Raw genomic sequence first — 22,116 nt, forward strand, 5'->3', positions numbered from 1 at the left:
TGTTGGGAAATTAATCTGCCTGCCCTGCTTGACCATCCATGTAGAAGAGAAGCTGAGGTACTGAATAAGCTCTTTGCCTCGGTCTTCACTGGCAGCCAGGATTCCAGTATTTCTCATGTCCCTGAGCCCTGCATCCCTAAACCTCTAGGTGGGGACTGAGGCAGTAAATCCCCCCCACTGTAAGGGCAGAGCAAGTCCGAGACCGCCTCATGAGACTGAATGTGTACAGGTCTATGGGGCGGGATGGTGTGCATGCCAGGGCTCTGAAGGAGCTGGCTGAGGGGGTTGCTGAGATGCTCTCCATCATATTTGGAAAGTCGTGGCTGTCAGGTGAGGTCCCGGATGACTGGAGGAAGGGTCACATCACTCCCATTTATAAGAAGGGGAGCAAGGAGGACCCAGGGAACTGCAGGTCGGTGAGTCTCACCTCTGTGCCTGGGAAGATCATGGAACGGATCCTCTTGGACGTCATGCTTGACTGCATGAGGAATGAGCTGTGATTTGAGACAGCCAGCATGGCTTCACCAGGGGAAGGTCATGCTTAACCTATCTGGTGGCTTCTATGATGGAGTGACGACACTGATGGACAAGGGAAAGTGACCAATGTCATTTACCTGGACTTGAGCAAGGCCTTTGACACGGTCCCCCACCACATCGTTATCTCCAAATTGGAGGAATGTAGATTTGATGGGTGGACGACCCGATGGATAAGCAATTGGTTGAAAAGCCACAGACAGAGGGTGGTGATTAGTGGTTCTATGACAGGTGGAGGCTGGTAATGAGCGGCGTCCCACAGGGGTCTGTCTTGGGACCGGTGCTCTGTAACATCTTTATCAGTGACATCGATGATGGAATTGAGTGCACCTTCAGCAAGTTTGCTGATGACATCAAGCTGAGTGGTGTGGTTGACACAGTTGAATGATGGGATGCCATTCAGAGGGGCCTCAGCAGACTAGAAAAGTTGGTCTGGAAGAATCTAATGAGGTTCAACACAGCAAAGTGTGAGGTTTTGCACTTGGGCTGGAGGAATTCCAGGCATCCGTACAGACTGGAAGGCGCAGTCCTTGAGACCAGCCCTGCAGAGAAGGACCTGGGGGTCCTGACATGAAAAACTTACCATGAGCCAGCAGTGTGCTCCTGCAGCTCAGAAAGCAAATGGCATCCTGGGCTCCATCAGCAGAGGGGTGGCCAGCAGGGACAGGGAGGTGATTGTCCCCCTCTACTCTGCTCTTGGGAGGCCCTATTTTGAGTACTGTGTCCAGGTCTGGAGCCCCAGATACAAGAAAGACAGAGAGCTGTTGGAGAGGGTCCAGAGGAGAGCCACAAAGATGATCAGGGGACTGGAGCACCTCCCCTACAAAGACAAGCTGAGGGAGCTGGGCTTGTTCAGCCTGGAGAAAAGAAGGCTGTGGGGTGACCTCATTGCAGCCTTTCAGTACCTAAAAGGAGCCTGCAAACAGGAGGGGAATCAACTCTTTGAAAGGGTCGATAACTGCAGGACAAGGGGAAATAGTTTTAAGTTGAGGGAGGGAAGATTAAGTTGGATGTCAGGAGGTAGTTCTTTAATGGTGAGGTGCTGGAACAGCTGCCCAGAGAGGTTGTGGATGCCCCGTCCCTGGAGGTGTTCAAGGCCAGGTTGGATGGGGCTCTGGGCAGCCTGGTTTAGCATTAAACATGGAGGTTGGTGGCTCTGCCTGTGGCAGGGGGTTGGAGCTTCATGATCCTTGAGGTGCCTTCCAACCCTGGCCATTCTGTGATCCTGTGATTCTGTAAAATGGTCAGTCAGCCCCTGAGGAAGAAAATATTTGTTTTTCATCTCTTCTGAAACCTTTAACTGTATGAAAGTTTTCTGTCTACACAGGGCAGTTTCTCTCCATCTCCTTCTGCAAGGTCTAAGGATAGCTCTGTATTTTATTTTATTTTTTACTTTCCCCACCAGTTACACTGCATGGAGGAGCAGAGACTGCTGCTGTAGTTGCTTCCAACTTTGTGTGAAACCCAGAAAATGAACCCTACCTAAGACAGTATGATTGCTACTGAGTGGGAAAAATGAGGGTCAAAATTGAATGGACAGGAAAATAAAAAACAGAGAAAAACATTCTCTTAAACTATGTCAGCCGCCCATTTCTTCCTTACAACAGTCATATGGGAAATGGGGCAGGAGAAATAAAAGGGTTAAGAACAAGGACTGAGCCCGTAAAACCAAGCAGGCTTGCTGAAACAAACCAACCCTTTCATACTAAGTTGAATTTGCTGGGTGCAATATTTATACTTGGGCAATAAATACACAAAAAGCCTTATTATTTTGCCAACGAGCTAAAAATACCCTTCAGGTGAAGTCAAAGCCCTTTCTTTCTAATTTGAGACTCCAGTGCAAAGTGGAGTTCTCTCTCATGCAGACATGGTTTGTTTTTGTGAACCTTAAAAATAAGCTTCCAGAAAGCTGTTGCTGACTAAGTGCTAAGCCACAGACCTTGCACCATCTTAGTCTACCACTCAGCACTTCAGGAAGTGCTGGTAAATTGTGCATTCATAACGATGTGACTCCTAGAATATTCCTCAGCCCACATCTTTTTTCAAGTTTCCCTATCCACCCTTCTTGTCTTCTCTGTGTCAGTTTTGCTTAGCTTAAAGCAATGAACCAACCTGTCACTTATACCCTAGAAAAACAGCTGGAAGTTGAGGATGACTGTCATGCCAGAAAGCTGGGAAGAGTCAATAGAATGTCAGAATGTGTTTTCAATACTCCTGCTACCTCAGCCTTTCTCTCTCTCTCTCTCACACACACACACACACAAGCAGTGCCTTTTTTTCCGCAATTCACCATTTTCCATCTATCACAAAAAACATTACTTCAACTGGCACACTTTAGAGATGGGTGGTAATAATGCAAACGACAAAGCTACAGTATTCTCAGCTTTTATTTAGAAAAAAAGAAAAAAACTGACATCACATTTACATTTCAGAGTATTTTTAAATAAGGCCTTTTTGTTAAAGCTTTAGATACTTAAAAAGGGTCTACATGATTCACACCTGAACGGAGCTTTGCAAATCACACAGTAGTCACCAGACAGCTATATTGCACAGAGATCCACACAATATCACACCATTCTTAGCTTAGTCCACATTGTAAAGTGCTGTTTTGTAGGAAGAAAATTGTTTTGGAAAAGTAAGTGTCAGTGTAGGCATGTACTACTGAACTGTATCTCTGACAGGTGGAAAAAATCATTTGCCTCTGACAGTCAGCTTCTATTTAATAAACTGGAGCAAGCGCCATATAGCACTGCGATGAAAACCCTTACATCAAGGCATTCTACACCAAAAGCCATACCAATTTTAAAATGATGAATGAGATACTTACAAACTGACATACCAAAAGGCAGGTAAGTGTTTTCAGTAATATCAGCCTGTGTCCAGTAGAATAAGTAATTGCATAGCAGAGCACATCTTCAATGAATGTCAGGCAAAGATACAGTAGGAAAAAAACTGAATTCTTCTTCCTTTACTTCTGTTTTCTTAAATCACTACCTTTTTTTTGCCCCCTTCTTTTAAAAGATAGTCCTTCAGAATGACTTATCTTCACATTTAAGATGCTGTGGCTATTTTATGACAATTTTCATAAAGTAATGAAAAGCTAAAGCCTGGTCATACTGGTCCAGATGCTTCTAAAGATGTAAGTGTGGAACTGTAGAGTGGTAACTGAGACATAAAACCTGTAATTTATAATAACTTCTAAAACAGAAGAATTAAAAATGAGATACTTACCTGTAGAAAGAGATTTGATCTGGGAATAACAGATTAGGAAATTCGACTCTACAATCTGTAGCTTTAAACCAATATTTGGTAGATATGTGGAAGAAGGAAAATTGCACATTGGGATAAGCCATAGCTAAAGAAAAGGGAATCCTGACTTCTGAGTCTGACTGATAACTTGAGTAACAAGGAGCACTTGTAATCTAGTCAACAGAGCATACAGAAATGTAAGGATTTTCAGTGGCAGAATAACAAAAAAACAGATTGAAGGAATGGTACATTTTGTCAGCGGGAATAAAACTGCTCTGTCTCACTATAACTGAAGCTGCTGCAAGAGTAGGTAAAGATTTGTGTTCACTATGCAGGAAGGCCTCAGTACCAAGTGACTAGGTAAGATGGCAGAACAGACTCAATCTTATTAAATGCAAAATAAGACATCAGATGGGGAAGCCTTGTACGTGTGCAGCTTGTTCAGAGCTAACCATCAGGATCATGTGGAAAATTCTACGGAAGATTTGTCCTTTGATCAGTTTAATATCTGGTATGGACCAAAAAGATAAGTTTTAAGATTAAAGAAAGAAGCGAATCCCAGATCTTTCATCATCCTTCACAGCTAGAGAGCCAGTCTCATAAGATAAGAGGACCAAAGAATCGTAACATTTGGAAAAGACCTCTAAGACCAAGACAAGTGGTCAATCCACCACCAGTGGTGCCCACTTGCAATTTTCAGGTCATTCATTGCTCTACAGCTATACACAGGTATTTAGTAAACATACTTCACATTCATCAAGATGCAACATTATATCCCCAAATTCATAAAAAATTGAGTGTATTTTAGAAACGTCCTTCACTTCAGAACCTTGTTTTTCAGTAATTAAAATTAACAGTAGAAGTACTCAAACGTTTGATTTCTGCTTGTGTAAATTTCTTCCAAACAGATGCAAGCACTACAACATGTTAGTGTTTAACATGAGCGGAACAGAAATCTGAACAGAGATGCCTTGTAAGGCAGAAATTGAGTCTCAAAACTGAATCAGTAAATAAGTACTTATTTACTTTTGCCTAAAACCAGGTACTGCTTGCTACTCATACATGCAAAAACTTCAGATATCAGACTTGGAAGTCTGACATTTAGGGTCAAATTGCACTTTATATATTTTATGTCTACACTAAAAGCCTGGAACAGTACAGGAACTTACAATTATACCATCAACTCTACATCAGGCGTTAGAACTAGTTTCAGCTTACAGTTACATTACACTTACATGAAATTAAGTTTCTAGTTTAACCTCCTCCTTCCAAACACAGCCTAAATGTTCACCTGCAGTTTTCATTTCTCACTGCTTTTTATTCTATTAGTGCAATTTTGATCCTGCAGATGCATGAAGACAGGTATCTCAAAGAATAATGGCAATCATACGCTGTCAGTTTGGTCTGTTAAACTCAAAACTGACTACATGAGAATCTATGTTACATAAAAGGCAGATTTCTATCCCTGAAAAGTAATTTTGGTTGTTAGTCAAACTTCCTCCCCACCTTCCCTAGGAGGAAAGTTTGTGGAGATCATCATCACACAGATCACAAGAAAGGCAGGGGAGTTCCTGGAAGAACATTTCCTTTTGTTGGAAATGTCTGAACTATTCAACAAACAAACAAAGAAACAAACAAACAAACAAAGCAACACAGAAGTGTGACCCAAAGTCTCGTATACAGCTCTTAGGTATACTGTATTTGAATCAGGACTGAAAACAAAGGTGAAATGCTTCTGCTCTTATTTTTAATTTCAGAACAGCAACAGGAGAGCACTAACCTACAGGTCATCTTGGTATTCCACGTACTTTGCTGGGATGGCTTCCTTGAGATGAACTGCTGCACCACCCATTAAGGCAAATGTTGGGTACATTATGCCTGAGCATTCCACCTCGCACTCATACAGGCATTTCATGCGGCTGGCATCATAAAAGCCCACCTTGCCATTGTCACAGTCAAGGCAGATCCCCAAGCAGGAGGGCAGGGGAAGGATTCTTCTTGCTGCATCCTTGGGGTCAGCAGCTTCCTTTGGGTCAGCAGCTGCCTTGGGGATGAAAAACTTCTTCATGCCCACAGTGACCAGTGTGAAAGGCTGTGATGAATCCAAACAGGCATCTTCACTCCCACTGTCATGACCACTGTCTTGTTCAGATCTAGAACAGAAGAACAACCATTTGCTCTTGTCAGATTCACAAATACTGTCTGCAATGTGAGCTAGAGAAAACATTTCTGTAAGACGGGTAACACTATACAAACACCAAAAGCTTGTAGGGTAAAAATGCAACAGTGCTGGAAGGAAAGATATGTTTCATAAGTGAACAGCCACTTGGGCTGCTTGAAACAGCTGACAGGAGCTGAATTAACGAAGGTTTTGTTAAGGAGCTGTTAAGTTCCAAGTTTATCTAAACCTACTTATGCTAGGTAATGATTAATGAACCTACCAGGTACAGTAAATTAGGTAACTGGACAGATAGTTCTGCAAATATGATTTATCATTACAGGCAGGATATGTTTAACTTTATTTACATAATATTAAATAACACCAATAAATACATCTAACATTACTCTTGTTCTAAGAGGTTTCCATGCAACTGCCATATTACACTGACTACACTAAGCAACTTAAGATAGGAGCATTTTTTTCAGTTTTATTACATTGCGTAGGAAGAAGCCAGCACACCTGTTAAGATATGAAGCTACAGTCTTCAGACAATAACTTCCCAGCCTTCCATTTCTAGATATACCTGAGTTTACTGTAGCTGTAATTGAGAACTGGAAACCTTTGTACTGGTTTCTTCACAGTATTCTGACTTCTGCTCAGCAGCAATCCAAAACCGATATGCAAGCAACTTGGAATCCATCATGATGCAAGCTACTACACAGACAACTCTGTGAACTTTGTACCTTTGAGCAGATGACAATCTGCCACGCTAATGGTCTACCTAATGACAACCAAGAATTGCTTCAGTCTCACAGCTGATGGACTTCTTTCCACCTTCTTGCTTTAACTGATGTATCTCAATATTTGTACAAACCTGACTTCCTTCCAAAAAAGAAAGATGATGGGCTCTCTACTGAAAGCAGGGAACAAGAAAAGCAATAGGACAACCTGCATCTATCATTTGCTTCAAGCTACTTTCCACTGGTTAGGTTCAAGTTTGTTAATTGAGACTACATTTGCTTTTAAATTATTAGAATAAAATAAAACAAAACAAAACAAAATAAAATAAACCCAACCATCTTCTTGTACAAAACACATTTCATGCATATGCCTGGAATTTACCTTGGGCTTGTCACATCATGTGTATTGTGGAAAAATTTCTGTATCCTGGTGCTAGAAACAACTCCCACTTTTACCAGGTAAGAATAAGCTTCCACATGAAAAGCCCAGAAGTGCTTCCCTTTGGCAATACCAGTGTCACCAATGATGTAATTCAGGGTTGTGTAGCATCCAAACTGCATGCGTTCAGCTCTTAGCAGTAAAGGAAATCCAGCCCTGCTTTCCACAGACGTTCTTTCTGGGTTCAGCAGGAGACGTTCACTGTTGTACCCGCATTTGTCATCAAAAAGAAAGCTAAGAACTGAAAAATAGTATTCCAAGAGTCTGCTGTTAGTTAAGTATTTTTTGGCTTTCTGTGCTTACAAACTGCATCTTAACATACATCGGCATTAGAAATTCTCACTATGAAAAGCTATTAGGGTTGTCATGCAGGCTAATAATTGCAGTATGATAATTAACCTGTTTATTACAGTGCTTCTATGCATATACATACAACCAATAATGGCACAGAAGTCTGGGAACTGTAGGTGGTTTCCAGTGCAGGTGGACATAAGAAAAGCCAGTACCTGGAGCAGGAGGTGTACGCAAAATAACTTCTTTGCTCCACGAGCTACACATGGACCCTTTGTATCCTCGAACTCTAAAGGCGTAGCTACTGTCTTCATCAAGATCAGGTATGACTTTGCTCTTGCTGCAAACTTCAACCTCCTGCCACATCACACTCTCCTCTTCTCTACTAAGCTTGCGATACTGAAGAGCGTACATATCAGCAGAGTCTGTCTTCTTGGAGGACTCCCAGCTGATCACAGCTTTGTTATACATTCTGCATTGCTCCTCATTGATTTCTGGTACTTCCAGACCTGGAAGGCCACAGATTGAGGAGAAAAAATCCAGAAGTTTAGATGTTTAGATATACATTGTTTTAAAGTGATCTATACCTTCTCCACTCAGGAGCTTAGCAGCGTGGAAAATAATTTGATTTGCACAGTTAAAGGTGACACTGCCTGTGTTCCTGCACACAAATGAATTCTTTAGTTTCTGCTTTTAATTTGGAATTTGTGCAAGCTGCTGGGAAAAAAAAAAAACGGCAAAATGCCCACTTTTTTTCTGCGCACACAACAAGCTTCCACTAAGATTTAACTGTCATTAACTACAGTATTTTAGAAGCCATTGTAAACTGGTACTGAAGTTGATGACATCCCAGCTTGCCTGTCAGAGCAAATAGGTAATGCTGATAGGTAATGCTGTGTGGATCATGAAGACAGAAGGATCAGTGCAAGTCAGGGTACCTCACTGAGATGTGCAACTGCAGCCCTGCATAAATTCTAACCCTTTCTAGAGAAGCTCTTAAAGCTGTAACTCAACAAAGACTTGATGTTCTCACAACTTACCACTGGAATAGAAGGATAAGTCATCAAGGATCACTTCTTGCTTGGTTGTGTCCACCACAAAACCTTCAAAAGAGCTTTCAGCTGCTGGCTGGAAGCTCTTCAGAGATTCAGTAGCTTTTTGGATTCTAAAAGCACAGGAGTGGAGGGATGGCAGACAAAAGAAAAGGGAATGTATAAATGTACATTTCTGAAAACAAAAATGCTAGCTTTTACTTACTGAAGTCTCATTTTCTTTACTAGGCAGAATTTAAATTCAAAGATTAAAATCGTTATGCACATCAAGGTAAGAACAGTGAACAAATAAAAGTTCAAATAGCAGATTATCTTCAAAGTTTTTTGCATTCTGTTCAAAGAACAAAACAGATGTGAAGTGCTAATGGAGACCAACTATTAAATCAGAAGTGTAAAGTCGGAAGAGACCTGTTAGATTAACTTGCAAATAGCTGATATAATCACAGTGCAAAGGAATGTGTCAGTGAGCTGAACAGACTGCTGTTCCACTGCAGTTCTACTAAGCAGGGCTAGATGCTTTAGAAGGACAGAATCCCTTTGGTGCGCTACTTCTGAACACACACTGTACCACAGTAATCTCTTCTGAACTGCAGCTGGACTGGTTATGAGGTTCTGCAATAAAAGGTACTACACCCAGAACTCTGCTAGCAAGTGTTAAGATAACCTACTTGACCAGACATCGTGCAGCAGCAGAACCTGTACCTAACCCAGACAATAACCAAGATACCTGACGTGAAGTTGTTTTGCTGTTTGAACAAAACAGGACTGATCAGTTTCTTTAAGCACTTCTTGAGCATATCCTACAAGGCCATTATTTTCCAGGAGACCTTGATATTCTTCTGCTTGGGTTCGCAATTTGTCCAGCCTTATATTCTTAGACACTTCAATTGCCCTAAGAGCTGCAGACTTCTTCTCCTCCAGGATATTAATTAATTTCTCAAAACTCTGAGATGCCTCTTCTTTAGCTCTTTCCCCATTGCACTAGGAAAGAACAAAATACATTTTAAACCAATCTCATTGCTCTGTGTCTGTGTAAGGAAACACAAAGGTTTTTTTTATGAACTGTAACAGCAATTCAATCATCTGCTTGGAAGATTTACAGCTTTGTTATACTGTTAAAGAATGAAAAGAGAAGCAACACTGCAAGTCAGTATATATTCACTTTCTTAACACTGAGAACGAAGAGCAGGAAATTATTTCTCAGATTATGCCCTGAATTATGCAGGACATTTCTCTGCCTAAACAGCTCACGGCAGAGCACTGTAGAAGGTGGGTCTGAAGCCTTCATGCCCAAGAGACTTCTCACTGTAAGAGGCTGAGAAGCAAATGGCTTAATGTCCCAAACACTTGGTAGGAGAAAAGGAGATGCTGGAGGAGGAGACCTTAACAAGGCAAGACACTACTTCTCCAGATGGATTTCCTTATCTTCTGAGACTATGAAGACCTGTTCAGCAACATCAGAAGAACTTACTGGGGGGAGGGAGAGATGCTCAACAAGGAGTCTTTTGGGCAGTGGGAAAGTGAGACACCTGAAGACCCTCCAACCCATGGACCAATTTCCAGTGTATTCTAAACCCCAAACTGCACTTGAGCAGCTGTAGTGTCATATCTCAGTCTGACAACCACTTGAGACCCCAGCTCATTTCTGGCACATTCTGAAGGACTGTACATGCTCAGTGGAACTGCACATATTGTGACTTGAGCTCCGCTTTAGTGGGGGGGACTGTGAGCACATGAAAGTCAAAAGACTGCAAAAGGCACGTGTGCTCAGCAACACAGAAACAATCCTGACTGCTGTGACACTGCTGGATCCAAGGGCTGTAATGCAAGGCCTATCATCATAGCTCACAGCCAATAAGATACAGACATATAAATCTAAGTATCATAGTGAGATCCAAGCAAATATTTAACTGAGTGCTTGGTGTTGTTTCATCTTAATTTACCACAGGGGATCTCAAACCTTGTGACCTCTGTATGTTTCCCAGGGTAGCCCAGTGTCACGTCGCAACACCCAACTCCCTCGGAGCAACAGGACCACTCTTGACTGCTACCTCAGATAGATGCACAGATATGATCTGCATCCAGGAAAGGGCAGGGCCAGGAGCTCCTGCAATTTCTGTCAGTTTTGCATTTTGCATGCAAAGAATATCCCCACCTCTGTCTTCTATGCAGAGTTTTTTATCTTAACTCTGACTTCACAGCAACATCCTCAAAACAATGTAAAAACATAAGCAGTGCATTGCCTTTGATACAGAGAGCTTTAAGTCCAACTCATTTATCTTTGACTGGAGTATCAAATAAGCCTTATTTCAAATTTACACTGGAAACCAAAACGTCCCCTTCCTCTGTACACTGCCTAAATTTCCCACACTGTTCGAATTGCTTTAAAGTGAGAAGACTAACACAACTTTTACAGAAATTGTTTCAAATTAACCCTCCAGCCCTCAATATAGCCAGTGCAACACTGTGCCGGAAACAGCTCCAGCCCTTGCTGTGTCCCTTCGAGGACTACCCCTTCAAAACAGCAAATCATTATTACCTCTGTTTCTTTCAGCAGAAGACCCAGCTGTGAGATGTGAGCTTTTACTTGGCTCTCCTTACTGATGAGATACTCTATATCTTTTGAAAGCTTCTCCTATTAAAATAGAATAGCAAACAATCAGATCAAGGACTTCCAAACCAAACACATCAACAGCAGGAATAAGTCACTCAGTAAATATTCAGTTTACCTTGTAGCAAGGCTGGCAGCCTACTATCAGTGAAAGTCATAGAATCAGGGAATCACCAAGGTTAGAAAGATCTTATCTAGTCCAACCATCCACCTACCACCAGAATTTCCCACTAAAGCATGTCCCTCAGTACAGCATCTAAACATTTCTTCAACGTTTCCAGGGATGGTGACTCCATCACCTCCCTAGGCAGCCTAGGTCAGTGTCTGACCTCACTCTTAGAGAACAAGTATTTCCTAACACTCAACCTGAATCCCCCCTGGCACAACTTGAGGCCATTCCCTCTCATCCTATTGCTAGTTATATGGCAGAAGAGGCCAACCCCCCCCTCACCACAACCTCCTTTTAGGTAGTTACGGAAAGCAATAATTTCACCCATGAGCCTCCTCTCATCCAGACTGAACAATCCCAGCTCCCTCAGACACTCCTTGTAAGACTTTTGCTTCAGACCCCTCACCAGCTTCATTGCCCTTCTCTGAACACACTCCAGGGCCTCACTGTCTTTCTTATATGAGAGCCCCAAACCAAACACCATACTAAAGGTGCACCCTCAATGCTGACTACAAAGGGATGATCACTTCCATGCTTCTGTTGTCAGCAGTGTTTCTGATACAAGCCAGGATGCCAGTGGTCTTCTTGGCCACCTGGGCACAATACTGGCTCATGTTTACCCAAGCACTGATCAACACCCCTAGGTCTGTTTCTTCTATGCAGTCTTCCAGCCACTCCGCCCCAAGCCTGTACCATTGCCTGGGGCTGTTGTGGCCAAAGGCAGGACCCAGCACTTGGTCTTGTTGAACTTCATCCACTGGCCTCAGCCCAGCGATCCAGCCTGTCCAGATCCTACCCCCAGGCAGAGCAACACTTTCTCGGAACTTGCTGTCATCTGCAAACTTACCAAGCGAGTACTCAATGCCCTCATCGAGGTCATCAGTAAAGATATTGAAGAGGACAGGCCCCAGTACTGACTCCTGGGGAACACCAACTCATGACTGGTCACCAGCTGGATTTAACACCACCAGTCTCTGCGCCTGGCCATCCAGCCAGTTCTTTACCCAGCAAAGAGTGTATCAGTCCAAGCCATGGGCTGTCAGCTTCCCCAGGGGAATACTGCAGGACACAGTGTCAAAGCCTTTGTAAGTCAACGCTGTAAAGAACTGTTGAGTTTCCCAAAATGACCACACTGACAGATTCTTTTGAGCAAGCAACACAAAGCAACTGAAGAAGGCTCATTCCTTCCCAGAGATGTCATCTTCTCTTCAGCTGAGGAACCAGAAGCTCAAGAACATTGTTACAACTTACAGAAAAGCCCTGCCTGTTACAAATTCATTTCTAGTAAGATTTATTAAAGAAATGAGTGGCTCGAAGCAGAGCTTATGTGTGTCTCTGCACTTCCCTATCTTCAAAAGCTAACATCAGTACAGCTTTGCAAATAAGCAAGGAGGTCAAAAAGCAGAAAGGAAAAATATTTCTCTCTTTTTTTCCTTTTCTCTTCTTTTTTTTCCCCATTCTTTCCCTCTTTCCCCCCCCTTTTTTTTTTGTGGATAAGAGCTAGAGAAGAAGAAAGGGGAAAAGATAGCAGCAGTCATTTTGTAGTAACAAAACAATGTTTGCAAGTCTTCTTTATTGTACCGTACTTAGTCAATTAACAACCATGCAGCTTCAGCAACACGCAAGGTCACACAAGACACTTCAGTTTCAAATTGTTTTGACGTGCTTTTGAAATGTCAGTTCACCCAAGATACAAGGGAACCAGCCTGAAACTACCCAGTGGTACCAGCCAAACTGCCAACTATTAGTGGTTTAAACTTTCTGGAAGGGTCAGTACTGCTGCACAAATGGCTAAATTAAGGGGAAGCACTTTGAAAGGTTCACAGAAAAATTATTTTCTCAGATATGCTAAGTCACATTAATAATGTACACTAACAGAGCTTGCACAACAGCATGCCTCATGACCCATGTCCTCCAAGGACATGTGCAGGCTTCCTGCCAGAGAGAGTTTGCCCTTACTACAGAAGCTCAGTGTACTTTCTCTTCTTAAGTTCAGCTCAAACAACGCTTACTGTTACCTTCAGAGTTTTATAGGCAGTGCTCATTGCTGTTATCCTGTGGTTTGCATGAGATCCACCCAGTTTACAGAGATGGCAGACGGGCCTTCTGCAGATTTCACAGTACATGTTCACTTTCTCCATTTCATGTTCTGGACACATCAAAACCTAAAAAAGAGAGCAAAGAATGAAAGACTATTTCCAAAAAGAAACCATTAAAGCAAACAGCCGTCCCAAGGCAGCATCTAATTCCTCTAATGGATTTTTCATATATTCCACTTACAGGCCATATGTTTATGTTTGCCCACAATTTTATGTCTATGTACACACCAAGTAGCCTCCATATTGCAGTTAATCATCTTGCTAATCTCTCAAGTTCTTTGCATGCTGTAAAATACCTGTAGCCATGTTCAGAACTGTGAATGTAATATATACAACACACTCACCCTCTCAAATTCTACTGGCTCCAGGTCAACACCTCAATTCTCTCTCAAAAGAGCTACGATTTGTCTCTTAAAGCAAGAGTTGGCATAATACAGGAGCGATTTAAATCTAAACTAGGCTCAGAACAGCTACATAGCTACAGCTCTTGGAGCGAAATACAGCCTCTAACATCACTCACAGTTTAAAGATAAAAAGCTCTGTTTCATTTACTGTTTCCCATCTGATTCCAATTACAATTGTTCACTCAAATATCAGCCTCAATATTCTGAAAAGTCTGGCACTCGCTAACAATCATCTTTCAAAAACTGAACATGTATGATGGAGTAACTGCTAAATGAGGGAGAACAATGTCCAATTCCAAGCTCAAAGAGCAGACATACACACCGAAAAAGGGGGTGGGGAGAAAAACAAAAGAGCCAAAATAAAGACAAAATTCCAGTAGCATAAATATGGACACACAAAATGAAAACTGCTGGCCATCCTTGAAACCAGCTCTCAAGACCATATTTTATCTCGGCCTATGGTGAGAGGCAAAAGATACTAGTCTCACTAGCACCCTGGTATACAGTATTATCATTAAGCAGAACACATGATAAGCTACCCAACTGTCACCCTCTGGTTGATTTAATAAAAAAAAAAAAAAAAAAAAAAAAACAGGAAGAAGAAACTTTCAGCAAAATCAGCTGTGGCAAAAGGCATCTCCAAAGAACTGCAATCATCTCCTATCCCACGGAAGCCATTTTTTCCACAGCACTGTCTGGCCACACTTAACAGAAACCAAATATTTTTATTTACCTCTTGCGTAAATCGTAAGTGTAGCCTGCAAACTAGAGACAGAAAAAGCAGATTATCTTGTCTAGCTCTCTAAAAATTCAAGAACAATCAGTCTACTGTGTGCTTCTCACATCCCCACCACACACATTACAAAGTGCTCTGCAGTCTAGTTTCAAATTAATGATACAACCAGGAACATTATTTAGGAGACTCACAAATACTCTTTCATTCATTTCTGATCTTAACAACGTACTGTAATTAAAAATGCACTTTTCTTTCCTCATACTAAACTCAGTCCTCAAAAATATAATGAGAGATTTACTATTGATAAATACACTTAAAGCCTTCCCCACGCTTCTGTACAAGGCACAGAAGCAACACACTAGGCCTACTTTTAATCAAGTTTTCTCCCACACTCTGGCCCCAAATACATGGAGTGATTCACCATGATACCACCTGCATGGGATCAAAACCTAGCAACATCCAAGCACTTCTGTTGTGCTTCATCAAGTGAGCACTGCTGCTACTAGGAAATTCACAAAAGTCAGCCCACAGCACAATTCTTGTCACCAAACGCATGTAGCTAATGCTGGGACACTAAGACTTACTGTGGGTTTTTGCTAGAGAGAGGGCAGTTGTGACAATTCCTCCTGTTGTGTAACTTGAATTTAATTAGGTACACCCGTGTCCTGCATCACACTTAGCAAGAGAAACAAAAGTGACAGCAGCTTGCAGGCACTGTGTTTTGTCTGAACATAGCAGTAGTTGGCAAAGTAGAACATTTGCAATTGCATTGTTGTCTTTAGCTACAAAGAAGGACTAGAAGGGTGCACCTAAAAGCAGCAGAGGCCTGAGCTCTCACCTCCAGTTATTATTCAGTGCAAGGAGGAATAAGACAAAAAAGATGCTCTGCATAGGATTACGCTCAGGCTCAAAACATGCAAAGGGAACTATCTTCATGCGTAGGGTTTTGTTTGGTTGTGTTCTATTGGTTTTTCTGTTTGCCATACACAGGCATGCTCCTTGACATGACATTTAGAATCACTGCCTATTCTGAGTTGAAAGGAACCCGCAAGGATCACCGAGATCAACTCATGCCTCCACACACGACCACCTAAAATTCAAACCCTGTATCTGATAGATTTGCTCAAACACCCCTTGAACTCCAGCAGCTCACAGCCATGCCCATTGCCCTGGGGAACCTGTTCCATACCACCACCCTCTGGTGAAGAATCTTTTCCTAACACCCAGTCTGACCCTGCCCTGATGCAGCTCCTTGCTGTTCCCTAGGCTTCTGTTGCTGTCACCAGAGAGCACAAATCAGCACCCGCTCACATTCAGCCAGCCATCAGCCACCGGATCCCTTTCTCTGGGGCTTCTCTCCAGCCTCTTATCCCTCACTCTGTACACAAACCAGGCTTATCCTGCTCCACATGCAGAATCCAGCACTTGCTCTTGTTAAACTTCATGCAGTTGGTGATTGCCCAGACCTCCAATTTGTCAAGATCCCTCTGCAAGGCTCTCGAGGGAATCAACATCTCCTCCTAATTTAGTGTTGTTTACAAACTCCAGTACCTATGGACCATAATGCCTTCTAAAACAGTTTCCCATGAGACTTTGCCAACTAATTCCATGAGATGCCTGAAGTCTATTCTCCCCACATCCAGGGTTGAAGTTTTGGTGGCAGTTTTCCTCCTTGCACCAAAGATTTTTAACTCAATACTTCATGGTCAGTGTGGACAAGACAGCCCCCAGCTGCCAATTCACTCAGAAAACCCTTTCTGTTTACAAGCACCAAATCAACAAGGTTGTGTTTCCTAGAAAACTCCCTTAAGACAATTGTGGGTGCTCAAAATCATTATGTCTTAAGGGAAATTAATAAGTATATAAAAACAATCCATTAACTGAAGTAAAACAAAATGCTTAGAGTCCCCTTCAAACATGTTCAAGCCACTTTGGCATCAACAAACAAAAGCTTATCATTTACTCAAACGACAGCAGAATAAAACAACAGTGGTCCTAAAAATCAACTGCCAGAGCACGAACATGTCTGCAGCTATATATGAACACAGCAATCAAAATCCCCTAAGATCCGGTGTACTTACTTTAAGTCTGGTGTTAGTGGTTGGTCCAACGTACTCATGCTGAGCTTTTACAGTTCCCCAGGGATGGTGCACCTTGAAACATTCATTGCAATAGCTTGCACTGCAGTCCATGCAGCTCTTTGTGGATTCTTGAGGCGGAGGTTTGCAGAAGTCACACATAATAGCTATGGCTGCCCTGGCTGCCTGTCGGTGTCGCTCCACAATTGTTTCCAAAGTGAAATTTCGAAATAAGCCATTGACACCACGTTCTCCAAGATCAATATCATGCAGGCAGCCAGGACAAGGAAACATAGTTGTTCTAGGAGTCAAAGAGTTGTGTTTTCTGCCTGTGTAGACAGCAAATCTGGATTAGTAGGAGCATAAACAGAAGAGTTTCAGACAGTAAAAAGAGAAGCGCAAGAATTTATGAACCAATCACAGATTATCATGGGATGTCACCAAACTAATACAATGCTAATTCATAAACACTCTGCCAAGCCAAAGAGAATAGATTTGCCATGACAAGGTACTATCATGTTTGAGACTAGAGAACATTACGAACTATTCCAAAACTTAATTGTGTCAATATGAAGTTAACTGTTCCAATTCTATCTTCTGCTTCCTGCAGCTGTGCTTTTTGTGTCAACTTTGCCAACAATACTGTTTTTCCTCAGAGCAAGTCCTGCACTGCCAGGCATAAATAAAAACAATTTCTCTACTACTCTACTGCTCAGAACTCCTCAGCATCCCTGCATGAAGCACAGGAGGCTGGCTGCCCCAGCTTGTGGCCACCTGCTTCAATGAGACTGAGGGTTCACTCAGGAACAAATGTATACCTTCCTAAGCCTAATAACCTCCTATGTTAGTTACGCATCATGGGGAACTTAAAAATGGCACTCCTTTCAAAGATGATGCAGCAGTTTGTAGTCTAGTTTGGGATGCATCCAAACGTTGCCTTTTGAAACACTACATGTGTACCTCTCAGGAACCAGCCAGCATCAGGCTAACTGGCTGTCTAAAGAGAGACTAACAGCTTGTAACGCATTCCAGTGAAAGACACTTATTCTCACTGAGAGCAGCTAATCCCAGTTCAGAGCTCCCTGAAGTTTTCTTCAGCTGACTTATCTGGGTTATCCCAAGAGAAGCCATAAAAAGAGGAAAACAAGAACTAGCTATTTCCAGTATGAACTATCAGCCAGAACTGTTAGTCAAAATGTGCAGAGGATGACAAAGCTTTTCTCTAGCTGAACAGCCTTCATAAAGGAATAATGCTTAGAAACCCCAAATATAAAGGCTTTTACTATGATGATCAAGTTTGAGAGCTTCCTCCACTCTGAATCAGGGAGCCACAGATAGTGTGTAACTATCTCTTATGTCTAGCTCATCTTATTTTGAAAGGGGACTGTGGAGAAGCTCCAAATAGCTGCCTACAATTTTCTCCTCCTCTCTAAAAGAAAAAGACTGAAGGCTCAAATAAAACTGCAAGCTAGAAGAGCCTCTGGAGCATGTGCCAAACACAGCTCAAAAGCTGTGAACAGCACAGTGTTCTTAAAGCTAGCAAGCAGGAGTGCATCCCTATCTCACTTTTGAACAAGGAAGAAAAATGATCACAAAGTAGTCGTTTATGTACCTCTGCAGCAGGCAGAGCCAGCATGTCAGCCTAATGCATATTCCCTCTACAAAGAAAAAAATCCAACACCCTCTGCAGCTAGACCATGGTTTTAAAATCCCTTAGAGAGGATTTCATTCTGCTGTAGTTAACAAGTTCATAAAGGATGTATAATTTTAAACCTGAATTCTTAGTCCTGAAATAAATGAATTCTCCAGAAAGAGAAGTTTGTTCTTAGGTGTATTTAGTCATTTTCTTCCTTTCAAAGGTACTGATGTATCATTTATTTTTGAGCACTCCTTTTACACCAGCTAAAAACGTTTGGCTTCCACTGCTCTTCGGTGGCTGCTTCACCCAACACCTCACAACTCACCTTCCTACCATGCCTCTTTCAGCCTCTCACCATCTCTCTCAAAGAAGCAACCCAAACAACACTAGCATAGGAAGGTGGTTGTTTTGCAAACCTTTGAAACCCCATGATAGTCATGTATGACCATCAGCTAAGAAGCCCAAACCAAAAGGTAAGTAAGTTTGTGCAAGCTGGCAGCCTCAGTTTCTCAGTCTCGGTTAGTCTGAAGCCCTCCTGTACCTACCAACCACGGTACGGCTGACTCAAGTCACCATACACAGCTTTATGGCTAAAGGAAGCAGAGGTTTGGTGTGGATTTTGTGTGTGTGAGATTTGGGTTTTGCTTTTTTTGTTTTCTTTTGTTTTGTTTTGTTTTTCCTTTTGGTTGGTTGGTTTCTTTGTTTTTAACATTTGAAATTTTCCTAGTACTTACTGGAAGCAAATTAATTACCCAAACTGCATGTGCTGTAGTACCTGTAACTTGGCATACACAGCAACACACACATGCAAGGACAGGAGCAGCAGTGAGACACAAACTTTATCTCAAATGTAAGCTCTAAGCTTACAACATTGCACACAGACACCTTTCACACAGATACCTGCAATGGCCTAAAAGAAAAAGAGAATTCTGCATACAGCACCATGCAGTCAGCAGCTACAGAAAGGGACTTGAACTATTTATTAAAACTAAAAGAGTAACAGCACAGCGTTGCATGAATGCCTACAAGCAATTCACTACAGCAGAGAGCAAGCAATGGCAAAACACGGAAGAAGGAAAAAAAAGACAAGACGGTGCAGTGGTCAAGTTTAAAAATACAATTTGAAATTCTCGTCCAGGAGCATGCTTTTGAAGTCTGGGCAAAGCAGCTCACAGGTGGGACTGGTAACACAGAGGTGAGCTCTGCTGCAGTCCAATTGAGGCCTTTCATTCTGCCCATCATGGGACAAAATTACTGCCATCACAGGCCATGCTCGGCAGTGACTGGTGACACTGCTGGCAGGAAGCCATCCAGCATCAGGCAAGCCCTGCTTTTCTTAAGATGTCTCATCCCTTTTCCCACACTGTACTCTAAGAGCCTGGCCTGATTTTTCCCTGTTTTAAAACCTACAGGAGTACTTAGCAGCACTGCATGCTATGGAACATCAATATTTAGAGGAACTCTCTTTTTGCCTCTTTTAAAACAATGTTAAGATAGCAATACACAACAGGAACTAGCCCGATTTCCTGATTCCTGCTTATGAGGTTTGTATGCTTGCATTCTAAAAAGAAAGCACTCATCAAGTGATAAATTACTTGGAGCACTGTCATTCCTAGCTGTCTTGAAGTTTGCTAAAACTGAAGTGCAAGCATTCAATGCAGCAAAGCAAAAAACAAACAAAAAAACCTACAAAGAAACAAAAACCTGCACATTTTGTAGTCACCATTAGATGTGTGGCCAAGAGGAACTTTGATCCATTCCACACTGTCTTCTACAGTTTGCCAATCCAGTTTCCAAAGAACAACTATACACTCTCTATATATTCTGTGAAATACTAGGAATCACTACAAGGAACAAATAGGACCACGTGACCTGTAATGAATAACTCTACCAGTAACTAAAGAATAGACACAGCCCGTGCTCATACTCAGTCTCCGACTCACAAATATCAGAATAGAGACTGATGTAGAATAGAGACTTCAGGAGACTGTGATGACTCAACGCAAAGAGCAACCTTGGGTAGGTCTTATACAGACACTGTTATATTCCCAAGAAGAGATGCCAGCATTTCAGAAGTAGAAGAGCCCAACCTACAGCTGCGGGTTTGCAAAGGGATAAGATATCTTAAAGATAAAAACTGTTATCCAAGTAAACTATCACCAGCATTCTGTGATTATGGAGACATGAAAATTAAATGTGTGAGTTTAAAAAGAAAAAAGAAAAAAATGAATATTTTAAAAGTCAACTGGATTCTCCTAAAAGTTTTTAAAAATGTAAATGTCTGTTGCCAGCTCCGAACTCAGCTTTTGGACGGATGCTTAGGAAGAAAGAAAAAGCTGAGAGATGTGGCTACAAAACAGTACTTTAATCTCAGCCAAATGAAGACTGTTTTCTGCAAAACGAGCAGATGAGGACAGGCTTTCTGAGAACTCAGGTGGAGTCCTGTGCTGTTGCTTTCTTTTCTGGCACCTTCGGTCTCTACCTGCTGCAGATGAATGCCCACATTCTCCTAACTGCTGCGTTCCTCACGCTGAGTGTGAAATGCAGGTTAATGTTTGCTTCGGCTCATTCCTTCCTTGAAAGGAACATTATCTTTAATGGCTGCTCACGTGCCTATCAATACTACAGCAGTGTTTCACATAATTTTATTCTGACAAAGCATTGCACAAAAATAAAAACAACACATTAAATTGCCAGATCCAGAAACACCTATTCAGTTAAAGGTGTAAATTTCAGTCTGCTTCTTTATCAGGCATAACTAAGAGGGCTCAGAGAAAATGAAGAACTCTGTTTCTGTTCACAAGTTCTGTGAAAAGGTGACCTATAATTGTTAAAAAGATCAGTGTAATAACTCCACTTCTAGTAAAAAAGCAGCTTTACTAAAAATGGAGCGTGTAAGCTCCTGAAAATTAAAAAGCCTGAACATAGACTCTTGGGGCTTTTTCTGTTTGTTTTAAGCAGAAGAGTGAATTTACATTATTTGAACCTATCAAGTATGTCCAGCAGTGCACAGACACAAAAAAATAGCTCTCACCTTAAACCCAATGCCAGTCCAGTCGACCTTTAAGTCAGAATGAAAAGCTTTCTTAAGAGCTTTGCTGTACCTTTGCTTGCTGCAAAAGCCACTTTGTGGACTTGACCACTGACAAATCTATATGCTAGCCAGCAATACTTGAGATCTGAAGACCTCACTATCTAGAGCCAAAACAAGATGTGAAGCATTTCTACCTCTCCAACCAAAAGACCTCCTCTGTGAGGCTGCAAACAATGAACAGAAAGTTGTTTAGAAATCAAAAAGTGAGATATACCATTGGTTTACAATGGTTCAAATGAAGAGTGTCGGCTGTTGTCTCTCCTGGATCTGCTAAAATACTGCAGGACTGAAACGAAAGAATATTTAATTCCCAGCACATGGTGACACAACCGTAATATTCAAGCAGAAACACAAAGGGAGAAAAAAATATTTTAAATACTCAAGTTCTGCATCATCCAGCAATGCTACAGAAATGGTAACACAGCCACACTACATGCCTCCTCCTAATTACACCGACATAATAATTACTCTAATATTACAGAAGATGCATTGGAATAACAAATTGATTTTATTCCCATTCAATATGCAACAATTTATGCAAGCAATACTTTATAAAATGCAGTTAAGTTTTTTTTGAAAACATTGTGTTGGATTTTAACAAGAACATGCACTCCCACTTCAACTGAAAAGCAGAGTTCTACTGGTTCTGGCCTTTTCACATTAAAGCAAATTGTTTTTATAAATGCAAGCTGTGTATGCACAACAAATAAAGAGTTCAGACCCATTCTTTCCAGCATCTCAAACATCTAAATACCCAAAACTTTTCTAGCACCCAGCACTCCTTGTGGAGACAGCAAGGATTCAATAAGGACAGTAAGTG

General features: G+C 41.8%; 1 protein-coding gene across 1 annotated transcript; it reads right to left on the minus strand.

Moving 5' to 3' along the window:
- Positions 1-4,928: 4,928 nt before the first annotated feature.
- On the minus strand, positions 4,929-16,892 carry TRIM36 (tripartite motif containing 36). Its single transcript, XM_042873870.1, has 8 exons — positions 16,567-16,892; positions 13,265-13,411; positions 11,006-11,101; positions 9,194-9,447; positions 8,455-8,579; positions 7,630-7,923; positions 7,067-7,364; positions 4,929-5,936 (listed from the first exon to the last, which is right to left on the minus strand). The coding sequence occupies exons 1-8, from the start codon at positions 16,855-16,857 to the stop codon at positions 5,564-5,566; spliced, it is 1,878 nt and encodes a 625-aa protein (XP_042729804.1). The 5' UTR covers positions 16,858-16,892; the 3' UTR covers positions 4,929-5,563.
- Between the last annotated feature and the right edge of the window lie 5,224 nt (positions 16,893-22,116).

Source organism: Lagopus leucura, unplaced genomic scaffold, assembly GCF_019238085.1.
Source record: "Lagopus leucura isolate 7727_CA_CO unplaced genomic scaffold, USGS_WTPT01 Super-Scaffold_54, whole genome shotgun sequence".
NCBI lineage: Eukaryota > Metazoa > Chordata > Aves > Galliformes > Phasianidae > Lagopus > Lagopus leucura.

Bases quoted from the DNA above. Each gene is read 5' to 3' on its own strand.
- TRIM36 (XM_042873870.1), bottom strand. From the start codon at position 16,857: ATGTTTCCTTGTCCTGGCTGCCTGCATGATATTGATCTTGGAGAACGT. The intron at 9,448-11,005 runs GTAATAATGATT...GTTCTTTCCTAG, and splicing joins TTCTGCTGAAAGAAACAGAG to TGCAATGGGGAAAGAGCTAA. The intron at 8,580-9,193 runs GTATCTTGGTTA...CTGTGCTTTTAG, and splicing joins GCAAAACAACTTCACGTCAG to AATCCAAAAAGCTACTGAAT.